General features: G+C 41.9%; 2 protein-coding genes across 10 annotated transcripts in view; both read left to right on the top strand.

The window, feature by feature from the left end:
• Nucleotides 1-374: 374 nt before the first annotated feature.
• On the top strand, nt 375-599 carry LOC146973756 (protein myomixer-like). The gene has a single exon (XM_085800666.1). The coding sequence runs from the start codon at nt 375-377 to the stop codon at nt 597-599; it is 225 nt and encodes a 74-aa protein (XP_085656792.1).
• A 161-nt stretch (nt 600-760) lies between these two features.
• Nucleotides 761-17,470, top strand: part of mymx (myomixer) — a 28,912-nt gene continuing 12,202 nt past the window's right edge. For 3 of the 9 annotated variants that reach the window (XM_085800656.1, XM_085800657.1, XM_085800662.1), the window contains exons 1-16: nt 761-1,258; nt 1,909-1,998; nt 3,328-3,474; nt 6,366-6,512; nt 7,083-7,274; nt 8,034-8,120; nt 8,348-8,466; nt 8,574-8,688; nt 8,790-8,867; nt 8,958-9,073; nt 10,377-10,539; nt 14,332-14,477; nt 14,609-14,705; nt 15,184-15,333; nt 15,594-15,743; nt 16,282-16,538. In XM_085800656.1, coding sequence (XP_085656782.1) covers nt 761-1,258; nt 1,909-1,998; nt 3,328-3,474; nt 6,366-6,512; nt 7,083-7,274; nt 8,034-8,120; nt 8,348-8,466; nt 8,574-8,688; nt 8,790-8,867; nt 8,958-9,073; nt 10,377-10,539; nt 14,332-14,477; nt 14,609-14,705; nt 15,184-15,333; nt 15,594-15,743; nt 16,282-16,538 — 2,552 coding nt within the window. The remainder of the gene's footprint in view (nt 1,259-1,908; nt 1,999-3,327; nt 3,475-6,365; nt 6,513-7,082; nt 7,275-8,033; nt 8,121-8,347; nt 8,467-8,573; nt 8,689-8,789; nt 8,868-8,957; nt 9,074-10,376; nt 10,540-14,331; nt 14,478-14,608; nt 14,706-15,183; nt 15,334-15,593; nt 15,744-16,281; nt 16,539-17,470) is intronic. The other 6 variants (XM_085800660.1, XM_085800664.1, XM_085800658.1 and 3 more) reach the window with 4 other exon arrangements.

Here is a 17,470-nt window from a genome sequence, read left to right on the forward strand (position 1 = left end):
CTTCCACGAGGTGGAGGTAAGGTAGAGGCTGTGTGTGTGTGTGTTAGTGTGAGTGTGTTCAAGCTGAGGATATTACCTCATAGAGGATAAGCTGTGATTGAAGAGGTCTAACAGAGGTCTCTCACTCTGACTCCATTACTCTTATCTGGGCAGATTTTCTGTTCGGGTTCAGAGGGGAAGTTTTGACAGCCAGGCTTTACAGCCCCCTCTCTGCTCTGTCGCTCCTGACAGAGAGAAAGAGAAAGAGAGAAAGAGAGAGAGAGTGAGTGAGTGGAGAGGTGGTGACTTCATCCCCTCTCTTAACCAGCCCTCCTCTTTTCCCCTCCTTTTTCGAGCTGTCTTTTTTTTTTTCTTGCACAGCACAGTCAGGCAGCATGCCAGTTTTCATCTTGCTGCGGTCCCTGGTTATCAGGCTCCTCAGTAGCAGACTGGCAGGCTCAGTGGCACAGTTCCTCAGGAGAAGCCTCTCTACAGGCGCTGCCCACCTTGGCACGGCGCTGCGCCACGTCTGGGACCGCATTCGATCCCAGGAGTCCAAGGAAGCCGTCCTGGGCTGTGTGCTGTGCATTCTCAACATGCACAAGAAGGTGGAGAACTGAGCTCTTCCTCCTCCACTTTCTGTTCAACCCTCCACCCGCCTGCTGAACACAGACTGGACAACTGTTGAGTGAGGAGGGTGTACAAAGGGATGTGACAGACTTTTTTTGAAAGCTCATTTTGGACTTCAGTTTATTTTTGTTTTCTTATCAGGACACTGGTCATGTCTGAAAGCATTGTGAGGAAGGTGCAGCCCTTCACCATTGGGACGAGACTGTCAGTCCCAGCTGTGACAAAATGCCAGGATTTTACTCAGAGTTATCTACAGAGCCCGAGTCTGGATAACTGCACGTTACAGCACAACCTGAACTCGCTCTACCTCAGTCGATCCCAGGTCTGTGCACATGGCCCCTGTCTTGTCTCACCTATAGTCAAGCAGGTAGCCCCGGTGAAACACGTCCAAGAGCACATGGCAGCGGAGGACCACCTGAACCAAAATGTTGCCTCCCCCTCAGCTGTCTCCAGATCCATCAAGAAGATCACAATCTCTGGGAAGGAAAGATCAGAGGGCAGGTTGGCAGTTGGATCGGCACAGCTTTCCATCACAGGGTCCACGTCTGAAAACAACAATAACAACAACAATGTCACAAGCACATCAGATCCACATCTGCCAAGGATTGTTGGAGTGAGCTGTGAGAATAAACCCAGCTCTCAATTTAAGGTACAGTATTCATTTACTAATAAAAACCTACACATTTTAACACAAAGGAAATGGTAAATATCAAAGGATGTGATTTATTTTTAATGTTGCAGCATAATTAAAAAGGAAAAGGCACAGATTAGAATGAAATATGTCATTTCTCCTCACTCAAGACAAAATTTAGGTTTTCAGATAGGCTATACGTAAAATGTTGATGATGTTTGTCACATACACACAAAAAATACATTATTTACATTTAAAAATTCTGATAAAAAAAATTCTACAGGGAAAAAAACCCCTCAAACTCGGCAAACAACGAAAAATGCACAGGGTACAATGTTTTATCATACCATACGTTTTTCCTCAACTTTATTTGTAGTTTAATTATTTTTGAGGTATGAATTATAATATTTTTAACATAGAGTTTGACACCTTTATTTATAGACAAAGCCAAAAAAAAAACTTTTTTTTTTGTTTTTTTTTTTACAAAAAAAAACTGTATTTGTTTTAAGAGGAAAATATAAACCGTCGACCGTTGTGGTATTTTCCATGGGCACGTGCATCTTCTATAAAATGTTAATTGCAGTTTACCGTTTGCGTAAATTGTTACTGCTATAGTTTCCCTCGTCCTTCCCAGATTATGTTCTTATTTTCTTACCTTTGTGTTTTAGGTTTTGCTCAGAAAAGACAGCAGTAACGAGCCTCAGTCCACACAAGGGCAGACCAGAGTTAAAGTGAACGGAGATAAATCCGTCCAACAGGTAAGACGCTGCTTCACTAACTGCTACATTAAAAGCTACAAATAGCTAGCTTTGAAAAGAAAAGAAAAACAATGACTGTGTTTAGTTTTATTTCAGCAAAAAGTGTGTTTCATTCAAAAACTCACTCTATGAGCAGCAGATTTTTTCTGATAGCCTGCTGCTTTGTGTCTGACTGATGTTTTCTTCAGTCTATAGAAACAGTGTTGTTTTGTTGTGAGGCAGTGGGGTCTTAATAGCCAGCTGTGGAGTTGATGAATCTCTTGGAGTTTAGGAAGTGAAGTCATGTGGTGTGTTCGCCAAACTCAGTTTATTATATTATACATTTGGAGCAAAGTTACACAGAGGTGGAAAACGAGTTGTGGGAGCAACGTGTCTTTGAACGCGTCACAAATAGCCTGTTGTTTCCCCTTGTTTGCCTGCAGTACATTAAAGCAACCGTCTGCAGAAGTGTATGTATGTTGTATGGATACTGTTTAAAGTCAGTGGGCTGTTGGATTTGGCCTGTACCTTGTTGAAGTCATCAGTGTGTGTGTTGTGGATGAAGTGCTGTGTTACAGCAGACCCCGCAGAGGCAGGGCTCACTGGAAAACATGAGGTCAGGGAAGATGTTAACAAAAGAAAAGCCTTGCTGAAGTCAAGTCCTTATGGAGGCTGGTTATAATAACACTCTGACACAGCAATGGCCTCATTTCCCCTTTTAGGACAAGAAAACTACAGTAATCATTCACATCATCTCTTTTTCTGTAACCACAACAATGCCTTGATTTTCCTCTGCTAATATATTATTCATACAAGAGGTAAGAAAATAAATAATAAAACGTATAATCCCACAAGAGAAGGTGGTGGTGCCTTTACCCGTTCAGGGATGGAAGAGTGAACATGATCTACCGAAGTTCTTTAAAGGTGATATGTTTACATGTAAGGCTGACAGTAAAAAACGTCAGACATCCAAGGATCTGTCCGCTCCTGTTTCCTTCATGTGCCCAGATGTTTCCTGATTGGAGAGCAGGAGGAATGCTTGTCCATTAGTGAAGCTGTGCCAGTCGTGTTCATTTCATCTCACATAGCGCTGACAGTAGGTTTTTGTTAAGAGGGACCTTGGGGCCAGTCTGACACATGTTGTTAATGTCTCTGGGTGGAAAAAGGCTATAATTAACATAAATGGACACTTAAGCATCCCCTAATTGTGCTAACTGTATTTACTTCTTATCAGAGGCAAGCGTCATCTGGTGTTCATCTTGATAAGAAAAAAAAAAGATTAATGTTGCAGTCAAATTCAAATAGCTGTCATGTTTTCAGCATGTTGTCGTCTTCATTTGGCTCTGACAGATTTCAGTTCCTGATTTGAAGAAGAAAGAGCCACAGAGGAAAGAAAGTCATCCACGCACACCAAATGAAGTCTCTCCAGCTGCTGTCACATCGCAGAGTGACTGCTTCACACAGCGCAACTCGCTCTTCAACAAGGAAGCACTGCAGGTAAAATGTGACGAATACATTAGCATCCAAATTAAACTACACCAACATGTTGTCACATGCTACATCATTTTGAATCCTTGAATTTAATTTTTTAAGAAAAGCTATTGCTGCACTTTCTCCCCTTGCGTTTCTGTCTTCCCTCATATAATTGGAAAGTCATAAAATCTTTGAAGAGTGTGCTTTTTCCACTTCACTTTTCCAGTATATGCATATTTTGCAGATGGAGATGTTTTAAATCATTTCAAAACAAAGCTTATCAGAATATCTCATTTCCTCCGATGCTGAATGAATAGAGGTTGGACTGGGTTCATCACAAAAGCAACAAGTTATGCCTCTGAGATGAAGTCAGAATGAAAGCTGCCTGTCGCATGACCGTCCGAGGAGAACAAAATATGTACTGGTTCTTATTTTGTCCCGAGAACTGTATGAGCTGTGTTCAGCTGAGGGAAGAGAGGGAGGGGAAACCGCCACAAGTGAAGCAATTATTTAGGGATGAGATCATTGTTTGGCTCCATCTCTTCACGCCTATGGCCCAGGGAGACTCAGCCAAGCAGCACAACTGGTTGTGTTATCTCATCACTGCTTTCACCCCGGCATACAAGGACATTTTTCAGCGAGTTCGGCAGAGGGACATTTTGTCCAGCAGTTGGCTTTGGGATCAGATCTCTGTTGAAAAACTATCCAAGTGATAGGCTGTGAACTTCCATTAATAAGAAATCACTATTGGTCATATCAGCTGAAAGAAACTGATGTATGTATGTGTTGAAAACAGCTCCGTAGCACGTCGTTAATGTTAACAAGCTTAGCAGCCCCTTTGCTCTTACTTGGAGCTTGTGTGTTTCTGTTGGTTTTAGAGGGAACAGCCTTTAGTATTTTAACTTTATTTGAGATTGTACTTTAAATAGCTCTGACGTTTTGGTGCCTGGGGATCTGTGTGCTTTACAGGGATTTGGTTGGGCAAGTCAGATTTTATTTATAAAGCCCAAAATCACAAATCTGCCTCAAGGGGCTCAACAATCTGTGGAGCATTACAACAGCAGGCAAAAAACTGCTATTACTAATGAAAATGTGTTATTACAGTGTCAAATCACTGTGGAAGTGGAAGTGAGGTTTTCACGGAGAGCGCGGATTCTTTCAGGGCCATCTGTCTGTGAGCCTGCTCTGCAAAACATCTCCCCTTTCACCATCTCACACCCCTGATAGAGAAAGTAGAGAAAACTTCCTCACAGTTTTCTGGAGGTCAAATTGCTTCACTAGAGAGGTTAAAAATGTGACTTGCTGGTAAACATTTTAGAAAGAGTAATGATGTGCACTCTTTGGCCTTGTTTTTCAGCGAAAACTCTCAAATGTGACGTCTTCGAAGCTTGTAGACAATGAAAAACAGTCAGTGGTTTGATCTTACATTCACAAAACATGGAGCACATCTTTTAAAGTTTGTTCTGTATTGACTGTGGTGGTGTATTCCTGTGTGGCATATTATTTGACACAAAACATCTGACGCTGTGTTACAGCCTCAACTGCATGCTTTAGCTGTCTACTGTTCATGGCTAGACTAAGGCCCAACTGTACATTTCGATAAACAGACCATTGTTGTGGTGGAGAGTGGACAGGAAGAAACAAGGGAATCATAGACTTCCTGTATGAGGTCATTATAATGCCATGGGAGCCAGTGTGAGGAGATAGGGGCAGGCCTGTTTTGTCAAGCTCTTTTCCTTCTGTTCAATCCAGAAATACCTCTGCTGCCCCGGGGGCCTTGTAAAGTTAATGACCTGCCTCTCTGAGGAGAATTGACATCACATTTTAATCTAGAACAAAGACTTGTTTAGTGTGCGGTCTTGAAAGGGGCTTGTGTTGAGTCTATTATTCAATATAAAGCACGCTGGATTTTCTTGGAAAATAGTCCTTTGATGTAACATTGTACCATTTTTTTTTTTTTTTTTTTTGCTTAATTATGATTTAATATTGCACAGAATACATAAAAAATGTCCAAAATAACATTATGCTGATTTTATCAACTGTATTATTAATTTAGGGTTAATCTAAGAAGTGGCAGAAATAGATGATTTATTAATCCATTCGACTATTGTGACTCATGTGGATCGTGGACTTCCCACACTAAGTTCTTTGTAGAAAACAAATAATGTATTTTATAACACTGTCTGACTTTGGCCACTTGGTTTTCACTTCTCACTCCATACAAATTTTGCCAGAGAACTTTGCTCTGCAAGACTTAGCCTTATGCAATAGAGTCCAGCACTTGCCAAGAGAAACTTCTGTTCTGCATAATATGACATCGGAGAACAAAGGGCTGCTCTTGATGTGTCTGAGGCTCCATGTTACTCTCAGTCAGGGAAGAAAAGTGACCTGTTTGCTCTCCTGAGCAGTCAGAACGAGAGCGTGTTCACCGCCGTGGCAACCGCTGTTGTCGATGAGTCTTGGGGGGTAAAAAGCTCTAGATATAAATCTCTATGAAACACATTGCAAAATAAATCTGATAGTAATTTTGTCAGATTGCAGTGTGTCATATTGATCCACACACCACTCATCTGTTGAGCACATTTTTTCACATGTGCGTCATGGTATCATTTCTCTATTGTGCAGAATAGAATATACAGAACTCACCCAGGGCCAAATTGCACATCCAAAATCAAAAAGCACTGTGGACATGACACTTCCTTATAAAGAGTCAATGCTCATTAACAAGATCTCTGTCGTGTTATTTTACATCTGGTCTCTGAAGCTGATTTATTCTCAGTCCACTTTAATATGAAGCAGAATCATGAAGATGAATCAAACCTATAAACAGATAAGTGGTTGACTATGCTGTGTACAGTGTAAAGTTAAGTGCAGTGTCTTAACCATTTTTTTGCCTGTGTCTGTTTGTGATGTAGGCGGAGGCTTGGATCAAAGGCAAACTGCAGGATCTGAAGGATGGCTGTAATATTCAGCGCTGCCCTCTGCAGGACTGGGAGGAAGCCTCGCACACGCTTCATAGAGACCTCAGAGACTTTGAGAACACATTAATTCAACTCAACCAGGTAACAAAATGACTCAACACGAAGCAGGATTTGAACTGAAATATTACCATCTAACAAGAGCAGGCACAGTAGAGCAACCCACATCCAAAAGGAAATAATTATTTGAACTTTTTTGAAATAATTATTTCCTCTATTTTTAGGTATAATGGGAATCTGAATGGAAACATTAATCAATGTCTTTGGTGCTAAAATAGTCCGTCAAATCACATAACACATAACATAACAGTCTCCTAGGCATTTCCAGTGGACCAGAGAGAAAAGCAGACCCTCAGTGTTCCAGACGGCTCTGTCAAGCCAGTTTATTCTTTCTCCCTCAGAGGACAATGTTTGGAAATGGTACATTGCTGATAATTAACCTCCTCTGACACTCAGACAGCCCAGGAAGGGTAGTAGCAGAGCCAGGATATTTTTCAGTGGTATATCCAAGACATGAATGGCAGCTTTCCAACAGTTGTGAAATCAAGACTCTGACAAAACTGGGGGTGTCAATTGTACTCTAATACGCACTGTTATACTGCTTGAACTGTGCTGAACATGAACAATGACTGTATGTTTCTTTATTTTCCAAAGACAGGTGAGCAGTTGATCTGCAAGTTGAACCCTACTTCTGATCTGGTGAAGAAGCAGCTCAGCCAGCTCAGGGATCAGTGGCACACACTAAAGCAGACGGCTGCCAATCAGATGAAGGCCCTTGGTGGAGCCAAGAACCTGCAGGAGTTTAACAAAAAAGTGGACAAGCTGGAGGCATGGATTAAAGAGAAGGTAAACAAAAATATCCTCTCACTTTTGGCTGCTTTGTCATGATGAATCTCTGTGAAAAACTGTAATAAATGATATTGGTTGTTTTTTCATCCTCAGTTTGTGTGGTATTGTATTTTAGATTTTCTATTGGTTTATCTATGTTCTCATTTTCAAGTTTAACACTAATGTGAAACAGGATGAAATGTGAAGTACTTCGCATTATTTTTATGCACCCTCATTTAAATTTCTCACATAGTTCGGCCCTGAGTCTGAGAGGACAAACAGCTCTAATCAACAGTTGCCAAGATAATTGGCATGAAAAACAGCACTTGCTAATACAGGAAATTAACTCAGTGTCCTGAAGACATCTCTTGTTTGTGTATAATCACCAGTGTAAAACATCTGCCTGTCATTATCAAAAAGCAATCACCGAGTGCGTTTTAGGCCTTTGTTTATCTCTCTGTTCACGTCCATGTCTGGCACAAGGGAACTGATGATTGATAATGGACCTGTAGGAACGTAATGGGGGATGTTACTTATGAAGTCTATAAAGCATCCATCCCTGGAGGAGACAGCATTCTTCATTTAGATCCTCTCACTCTTTCCTCTGTGCATTAGTATCAGGTTCAAAGTTTCTCTGGTAATGCTGACGGCTATTTCTGTTTAGCATCCTCCTTGGTAGCAGGGCTAATGTGGTGTAATCCTGGTGCCTCCGAAAAGAAATAATGGTTGGTTTCCTGATAAATGGGGGATATAAACACTGACTTTTATGTGTACCAGCAGGAAGAGGAGCAGTCTCTGGTGAATGTCCTGGGGGAAAATGTTGACAAAATGCAGCTTACCAGGAGGATTTTAGATCTGAAACAGGTGAGCATTGTAAAAGAACTATTAATAATTGGCAGAATAAGATTATACATGCTAAACAACTATCCTGAGGTAAAATTATACACATTCCCATGTGTTAGTGGTTTATATTACAATTTTGTAGGGGTTTCCAAGTCATTTATCTATGGCCGAGTGTAATTTGTCTCCCAGGGTGTATGGTAAAGACATCTGAGGTCATAGTTGGATCGTGTTCCTCTGTTTCCCTGCAGGATGAGCAGCTATACAGAAACCTTCACGAGGAGATCAACCACTTGGCCCTAAAACTGGAGAAACAAGGGAAGACAGATGGCAAAAACATCTCCACCAGGAGGAAACACATCAATAAAATGTACACTTTGTCTCTTAAGTCAAACTGGTATGTTGCATGAAACATCTTCAATCTAAAGATGAACTGAAGACTGAACGTACTTGCATTGCCATCTGCTGTCTGTGTAGGTGGCTGAGGGTCCAGTCTCATCTGAAAAACTACCATGAAAATCTTCAGCTGGCACTGGAGGTGTCCTCGTTCTACCAGCAGGCTGATAATATAGTGTTTGCTATTAACAACATGGTAAAATTCCCTGTCAACTTGATTGTTATTTTTCCTGTAAGACCCAAGGTTCACATTTGTCTCACTTGTGCTTTTACTTATCTTTTCTCTTTACTTATCAGAAGAAAAGCAGATCTGCGTCTAAAGAGCTGGACAGCTTTGGAGACAGAGAAATCCGTGACATTGCCAGTCAGATCATGGTAGGAAACAGTTTTTCATTCTCTTGTTCAGATCTTGCAAGTGTGTTGTCGAAGCCTTCTCTGAGTAACCTACAGGCCTGTGTGTGGTAGATGCTCGATATTATGGTGTCCCAGCTGTCCAATCTCCATCCTGCCCTGGCTGCCGGAGTCACACAGAAGCAGAGCGAGGTGAAGGACTGCTGGGCGCTTCTTCAGAGGGTTTTCAGGTAAGACAACAGACCAAGCATATACCACAGAAACTTTGGTGGCCCTGTGAATAAATGCACCATTTCACCCAGTAACTGGTCGTCCACAGGTTTCCACTTAGCTGGAACTGTATTTTGCTGTAATTACTCATCTGGTACCCAACATTAAACGTCTACACTGGCAAAACCTAGAAGAAGTTTTCCAAATGAAAATGAGCCCTCTGTCTCTCTCTTGATTAGGCATGTTTAATTTGGGTTTGAATCACTGAAAAATTATAAGCAAAGTGGAGGACCGGCCCATCTGGGTGTCTGGAGACCGGCTGCCACTTGTAGCATCACTCACCACACACTCTTTGGTTTATAATATTGGGTTTTCTGCACTGGAATTTGACTAAATGTTTGCTTACTGTACTAGCTGAATAATGTCTTGGAGCACTGAGTTAAGTTGGCAACGTGATTTCTTCTCTTCTCGCTATTAAACTCCTGCCATCACCTTGAATAGTCTGCTTAAGCTGAAACATGTTTACAAGAATATTTTGGATTTTTTACAGCATTTGTAAAACAGATTTATTGTTACTTTAATAGCCTACAGTGAGAATTCAGACTTGTTCATCATTATACTACCAGAAACACTATCTACCAAATGAGCCACATTTGAAATATGCGGTAAACTGAGAACCAAAAGCAGAAGAAATTACATATTCATCGCGCTCTGGAATCCGTACTTAATTACTGACACTGGTTGCAGCCCTACAGCATGCACAGTAAAACATGTGGTATGCTTTGAAATTGCGTCCAAATATAAAGGCCTATCTTCTGGGAAGCATCAGTACATTTCAAGACAAACTGTTCTGGACTTTTGATGTTTCTTTCATAAAAATGGGAACTTGGAGGTGATGGTAAAAACTTCAAGGGATCAATGAATTCTGGTTTAAGAAGTGCATTTAAATAATTAGGAGCCATTTTCTGGGGACTTTGAATAAAAATGACAAATGTCAGTCTGGCTAGTTGTTTTCATGTTATCTTATGTTCTGCCTTAAAGCATTGGACTTGCCAAAATTTTCCACAGTACTGACATCCATCTCCAACATCTCCTGTTTTCCAAATATTTCTCAGGCTTAGAGCTTCACATGTCAGTGAGCTATCTTTAGATCCAAACATTACATCATCTCATCTGTCTTATCAGCTGTGTTTCGTGGCTATTTAAACCAAATAACACAAACACTGGTAGAAAAACTTCAGAGCCATAATTGGAGTTCACTATGGGCCTCTGAAGCCCTGCTGTCGGCACCACATGTAACTTGCAGCTCTTCTCGTCCTGCAGGAGTGACAGGAACGCACTCTCTCCCATTGGCTCCACTTTCACCAGGGAAGATGCTGACCCCCTGACACTGGCGAAAGGCCCCCAGTCCAACTTGGGAATGGAGCCTCAAAGGATCATGGGAAAGGAGGTGAAGGAGGAGCAGAATCGTTTGAAAGGCTGTGTGGTAAGTAGCTACGGTATTCCATTCTATTACTGGAGAAACCACACTGTGGCTCTTGACTGGGAGAGAACAACGCCATCAGTGCTGGCAAGCGGTGAGCTCAGCCTCTTCCAGTGTTACGACATCTGCGGCTGCAGATAATGACGCACTGTGTCCTTTGGTTTGGAAAATGCCTGATTTACAATTTAAGCAGGTTTTTACAAAATAACAGGATTTCTGCAGTCAGTCAAATGTGCTGTAGAGCAGTGGTTTCTATTCTTGGGACCCAATATTTTGCTGGTTTTTCATCCTACCAACTAGTTAGTTGCACTTAATAACATCATCTGAGGTCCCATTTGAGGAAACTCTTGATAAGAGAGTTGGGACTGACAGTTTGGCTCTAAAACTAAGAGGCCGGTATTATATTGAAAACTGTGATATGTATCTTTGCTCTATTTTCCCGCAGGACTTAATGATCTCTTCACAAGAACCTTAGTCTGCAAATGTTATGAATATTGCCCTGTAGGAGTCACAGGAAGACCTTTTTGAAGTGTTATTTACCCTGGCACAAAGATTACAAAAGTTTCCATGAGAAATATCAAACCATGACTGTACAACATGGTTGAATGGTGGGCCAGAGCAAATATGTTTTTCAACATTTCACTTTATGGTAGAATAATATCTTGGGTTTAAACGACTCTAACAAAAATACACAGTCACTGGATTAATACTGTACTAATAGATGGTCTGTACTGTAGATCAGTCTAGGGTGAATGGTCTATCTGCAGAGCATGTGGGTTTGTCAGATAGGACATTCCTCGTCTTGGAGGCCTACCAACATTTTATTGAACACATGGGTGCTCTTACAGTAATCCCACTGCCCATAAACCTAAGAGGAAATACTATTTGTGTCTTTTAGAAGAGGAGGTATTCAGAAATTTAAGTGTGCGGTGTGTTAAAAACCAGTGATTATATGTATATTTAGTCTTTTAAGTTAGCACATTAAATCTCTTCACAATCTACAGTATAAGTGAATGCACAGTGGCTATTTGGGTCCAGCCCAGAGGCATCCCATAATGCAGTGCTCCTCCCCTTTGTTGACCCTGGGTTCTTGTGAAATCCCTGCTGAGCCTCTCTGGCCTCATTTTGCCCAGTGAGAAAGTGCCCAGATGCTTGAGGAGAGAAAACTTCACTCTTTCCATTCTCCTAGTTTTTCTGGTTCACTTTATTTCCTTGTTTTGAGGCCGTTACTGGCCCCGTGGCCTCGCCACCTGTGACGGGAGCCCATCAGGCCAGCAAGCCTGGCTCAGATATTTCCCCCAATGGGCACTGAGCTTGTTTCCATGGCCATCCTGAGGTCTCTTAGTGCAGCTAGCGGTCTCTATTACACTAGGAGCTGGAGTTACCTGACTACGCTGTCTGTGAGAGCTTCAGTCGTTACTCTTTATGGACTCCAAACAAGACCTGGGATCCCAAAATCCAAACTTAGCGCCAGGCATAACCACTAGTTGAACAGTAAGTAAGTAATTTGTCACATATTTTTTAGCAGCATTCTGACTTCAGCTTCTGGGTGTGCTGAACTGATTACAGTGTTTTTAAAGATCCAGCTGCACAGGTCTGTGGGCTGGTAGTGACTCTGAAACATTTGCATACATGCTGGTAGACAGCACTCAGTCTATCTGCAGACACATGTTTGCACATAAACACTTTCTTTGTCGTGGTCTCTACCTCTGGTGAAATTTAGCTCTGCCAATTAAAGGTATAAGGTTTTAGTGTCTGCATGTGTATGGATACAGGTATTATTATCTAAATGTCCATGTGTGTGTTGAGGTGGTATAGGTTCTTGTTTCTGGAGGTAAACATGGCTATCGTCTGTTTCTCAGCCTAATTGTAGCCAGATGCTGGTGCTGCAGACCAGATGGGATTGGTGCTAAGTGATAGTTCTTGGCTGACATCACTTCATAGCACATTGCAATAAGACACAGAGGGGAAGAGGAGCTCAGTAGAAAACAGATAAGAATCAACAGTACTGAGACAGGGAGAAGAATGCTGAAAAGGGAGATGATTGGATGAGGCCAAAAACACAGAATAACATGGAATACGACATAGAAAATCAATAGTTGGCTATTTTCTTTTTGCTGCAGCTGACATAATTCTCTTTCATATGGCTGAGGGGGATGTCAAGTACACCACAGGACTTGTTTACAGTGGAAGCCACTGTGAAGGATGAAGGACAGAAGCAAATATCTGAGAAGGAGACGTCAGCGATGGTTATCAGCCCTGTCAAATGAATCACACTAGAATGTTAGTTTTGCAGCTTGAACACATAAATGGGCCGATAATGTGGCTCTCTGAAAGTCAGACTTGCCTATAAAATGGCTGGCATGTTAGTAAATGATGTTAGACCCCTTTACTTTACTGCATCTCTCACATAATTTTCAAGGCGACACTTTTCTGTCTGACTCATGTCTTCTATAAGCCCAGTCAGAAAATAACATGATTAAATTAAATCTCCTCCATAAAACATTATTATTAATGGATATTTTCTGCTTTTTGGCTGTTGTGTAAATTCAGCATTTTTGATTTTTTTTTTTTTTTTTTTGAAAATACTGACAGATGCATATTTGCTTTATTGGTTGTTACAGAGACCATATTTGTGCCAGCACTTTCTTTTACTGGCATATGTAAAAGACATTATCTTATATAGAACAATTGACACAGCATGGGTGACATTATTCATACAGTACAGTTAAGCAGAGAAATGTCAGTACAGTATATAAAAATCTTTTACGAAACTCACAGTTTATTATTCTTGGTCAGAATTATACCAATTCGATTTGATATGTAAAGTGCATTGAGTAGCTAAAAAGAAAGCATTTTAATTTAGTGATATCTCTTACCATCAAAAATATTTTTGCACCTCTGTTGGACTCTGTTGCAATACAGTGTGTTTTCTAGTGAACTGCAATGGGTAAAAGGACCGACTATCAGGATATCCCACTCTGCAATAGTCCAGATAGGCCTACATGTAGCTCTCATTGGAAATCCTGCTGCAGAGTCCTTTGGCCAACCTTTAAATTACTCAGATGGTTGTAAAAGTGGCTTAGTGGCTGTTGACGTCTTTAATATATTTCTGCACATAGACAAAGTCTGTAGCTCTGGCACTGACCTTTCTGAAAACTGTACTGCATAGTTCTAAACAGAGGCCGAGTGGACAGCCGTGGAAATCAGAGAAAGAAAAAACACTGGTGCTATTTAATGAGAATTGGGCATAGGGGATTTAAAGAAAGGCTTATATTTCCAACGGCAACGGTTCTTTGGTGCTTTTCAGTCATCAAAATGGTATAGCACATGTTGGCAACCTTGTTAGGCGTAATGTGTTCATTCATAAAGCAATTATCATTTATTTAAACATTTGCTGCCATCTGTGATGTTTTATTACAAACTTTGATGCTGTCAAACGGAAAAAGCCGCTTGTATCTGTAGCCTAGTCTGTGTTATTTCACTGAAAATAGCCAACCTTTGTATGAAAGTATGCTTTGGGTAATTTACAGGAGAGACTTCACTCTACTGTGGGCAGCTGTCCATGTTGTCCAACCTCCAGCCACATTCTAACATTCACATTAGCAGTGAGTTATAGCAATGCCTCATTGTCTAGTGGCTAGTCACAGCATGAAATCCTCCTTCTGAGATGTTTATGCATCTAGTCAACATTTATTGGGTGGATGGCTGACAGAGAAAGCAAAACATTACTCACATGTCATGTTGCTGATCTTTGAGATTTTCCTACAGAGAGTTTTTCTCTTTCATCCACAGAGTATTGTTGAATGTGGGAGTGGTAGGAGAACACCGAGCAGCCAGAGCCAGGAACAGCAATCAGCGAACCACACCTCTTCGCCCATGGGAGACAGCCCTGCCTGTGCAAATGATGTCATGGTCAGACATCAATTGAAGGGGGAAAGGTGACATTTCAGCCTGGCTTCTCCCTCTCCCTCTCTCTCTCCCTCTCTCTCCCTCTCTCTCTGTGACTTACATAATGAGAGGTCTTTATGTAAGTCATAATTGGAGTCACATGTCTGTGTTTTCTTTGCAGCAGGAAGCCCAGAGCAGAACCCAAAGTTGCCACTGCCCCACAAGGCCACCCACAGCTTCACATCCAGCTTCAGAAGTTCACTGTGTCTGCTGACAAGGTGACCCCACCCCTGCCGGACACACCTGCCTTCCCTTTTTACACCTGAAATCACCCTTTCAAACTCCTTGCGCACGCTACGGACTGGAGCATACAGAGCTGTCACAAAAATAGTTCATCTTGTGCTGTGAACTCAACGATGAATTGATTACTGTGAATGGTCAAGTCTGTATAGTATGGTAGCACTCATCAGTTACCAAAACCCTTTTCTATAAGCAGCTGCAGACATTATGTCACATTTTTTAAATAAGACTGAGTTGTGTTCAAACGAGACCTGTGTGCTACTACTTTTCTTCTCTTGATTTTCTTTAACAAATGCTGAGTGTGCTTAAAGGTCAGACGGGGCGCAGCATCACCTGTTACCGTGGTTGCTGTGGCTCTTGGCAGCTAAAGGCCATCTTTGTTGCAATCAGATACTCCTCATTTAAATTGTTCCTCTCTCTAACTCTTTCCCTGTTTGTCTCTCCTCTCCACATCAGACTCTGTCCTGGCTGAAAGACAACGTGTCCATGGCCACACAGGTGTGTTCAATAGCCAGCTTCGAGGGGCTGGAGGCAGCCAGGAGGTATCAACACACTCTGGAACAAGAAATCCTCACTAACAGAGCCAGGATAGAGGTGGTTAAAAGGGTAAGCGGAGGCACACTGTCACATTCAGTTTCTCTTAAAACATAAGCACTGGATGAATGTGTTGAATAAAAACATTCCCCATATTTTTGCAAACCGGGAGCCTTGACAGGTCTGGTTTGTGTACTAATCAAATAATGAGCTGACATTTCATCTGAGACAGCTTTAGGTACCCAAAGCCTCAGATTAGGTCTATATTTCACAACTTAATTCCCAGTCCTAAGTCATCACATGCTCTCATCGGTTTAACGCTCCTTCCTCAGGAGGGCCGCGGGCTGGTCCGTGCACAGCACCCAGGCAGTGCCAAGATCGAGGAGTTCCTTGGCCAGCTGGAAGTCCTGTGGGAAGAGCTGCGGAGGAGGCACCAGAGGAACGCTGTGTTTCTGCAGGCCTCAGAGGAGCTTGGTTTTAGAGTAAGATTCATAAAATATTTCACAACAAGCAGTTGAATTCTTGAGTCACACTGAGGCAATTACTCACCTCTGAAGTTATAGGGGTACTTTATGGTTATATGACGGATGATTCTGGATCAGTTCTCCCATTGTGAGACATTTTATGCTGGCCCAGAGCCTGGGCTGTATGCACTCACGGTTAGACTCTCATTTACTTTCATCTTTACTACCTTAATTGGTTGAGTCTGTAAGGTAGATCCCTGACAATTTATGAGGGCTACGTTAGAGGATATAAATTGTACTTCCACATAATTCAATTAGGAGATGGAAAGAAGCTGCAAATCCACCCAGATTGATGGTTTAGTTGGAAAGTGTGAATCTTTTAGTACTATAAATGTAGGTCAGATTACAGTCTATTTCCATTATATATGCTGTACCTGTTATTATCTCCTTTGTACAGTGCATTACGTCTGTTTGTTTTCACAGAGCACTAAATCACTTACAAACCGCAGCAGCAAAACCTCTGCATTATTATCCTGTCTGTTTCTCTACTGTACAGGTTGTTAAAGTGCTCCAGGCTCTGGGCAGCCTGGAGGCCTGGCTGGAGTCTGTGGAGCTTTCCATAAAAGAATCCGCACTAGCCGGTGACCCTGAAACAATGAGCATGGCTGAGAGGGAGAGCTGCCTTCTGGAGAAAGAAGTGGCAGCACGCAGCCTGGAGCTCAGCGCTCTGAGGCAAGAAGTGGATCGCCTCCACGGCCACAGTCACCCACACACACAATGCCTGCCAGCACGCATGGAGGAGGTGGAAAGAAAGTGAGTTTTTCATAAGAGGAGAGGGAAAAGGTCAGGGGTAGCCCCTTGATGTCTCCCATAATGGAAGATGTTATGGATGAGTCTTCAGACTCTGGTAGTTTTTTGCTCGTCACTGTGGTCAGGAAATAAAGTAAGAATGTTGTCAGTGTTTCCAAGAGGTCACAGGTTTATGCTCGCCATGTGTACAATTCAACATGGAAGAGTTTATTCATAAAATCCCCTGTTCTTATTTAAGACAAACAATTTCACCCCATAAACCACAGAAATATACTGTATATCCATAGATCTCGGCATCTGCTTTTTTTCTCAGACCTGGCAAAAAATATTCTCCATGCGCTCATTCACTGCACGACTCTCAAGTTTATTCATTTGTGATTCATGCAGCACTTAGTGAGGTCTACCCCACAGTCCTGACATGCACTTCACCCACGGCTTGTCAGTGTGTGTCAGAGTCACCCATTCCATGTTTGCAGGATGACGGCTCTCTTTGGTTGGCCCACGAAAGACAGGTTGTTGCCACGAGCTCTCAGTAAAACCTTAAGATGTTGGCCTTTTTAACAGGACATACCTATGTCCATAAACACAAATTCAGACTCTGTAAAGAACACAAAACTGACCAAAGAAAATAAAGAAATGGAAAGGGCTCAGTTTAAATGTTTCCAGGGTGGGGGTGTTCTATGGAGCAGGGATGGACACTTGTGCAGTCTGAGAGACCATTGATGCAGGTACAGGCTCTTACTAAGCAGCTGTAAAACAGTTGGGATGATGTCATTATTTAACGCTACGTACAAGCAACTTAAGGCTCATTAATTCTGGAAAAAATACACTTTCAAATTGCTCCCTTTACCATCACAAGTATAAACTCTACATGGTCAGAGTACCTTCATGCCCTGAAGTACAGGATATGTTTATGTGACACATGATATATGATT

Source organism: Trachurus japonicus, chromosome 15, assembly GCF_045865225.1.
Source record: "Trachurus japonicus isolate A0001 chromosome 15, Traja_1.0".
Taxonomy (NCBI): domain Eukaryota; kingdom Metazoa; phylum Chordata; class Actinopteri; order Carangiformes; family Carangidae; genus Trachurus; species Trachurus japonicus.

Coding starts and splice junctions, on each gene's coding strand:
- LOC146973756 (XM_085800666.1), top strand. CDS start 375: ATGCCAGTTTTCATCTTGCTGCGGTCCCTGGTTATCAGGCTCCTCAGT.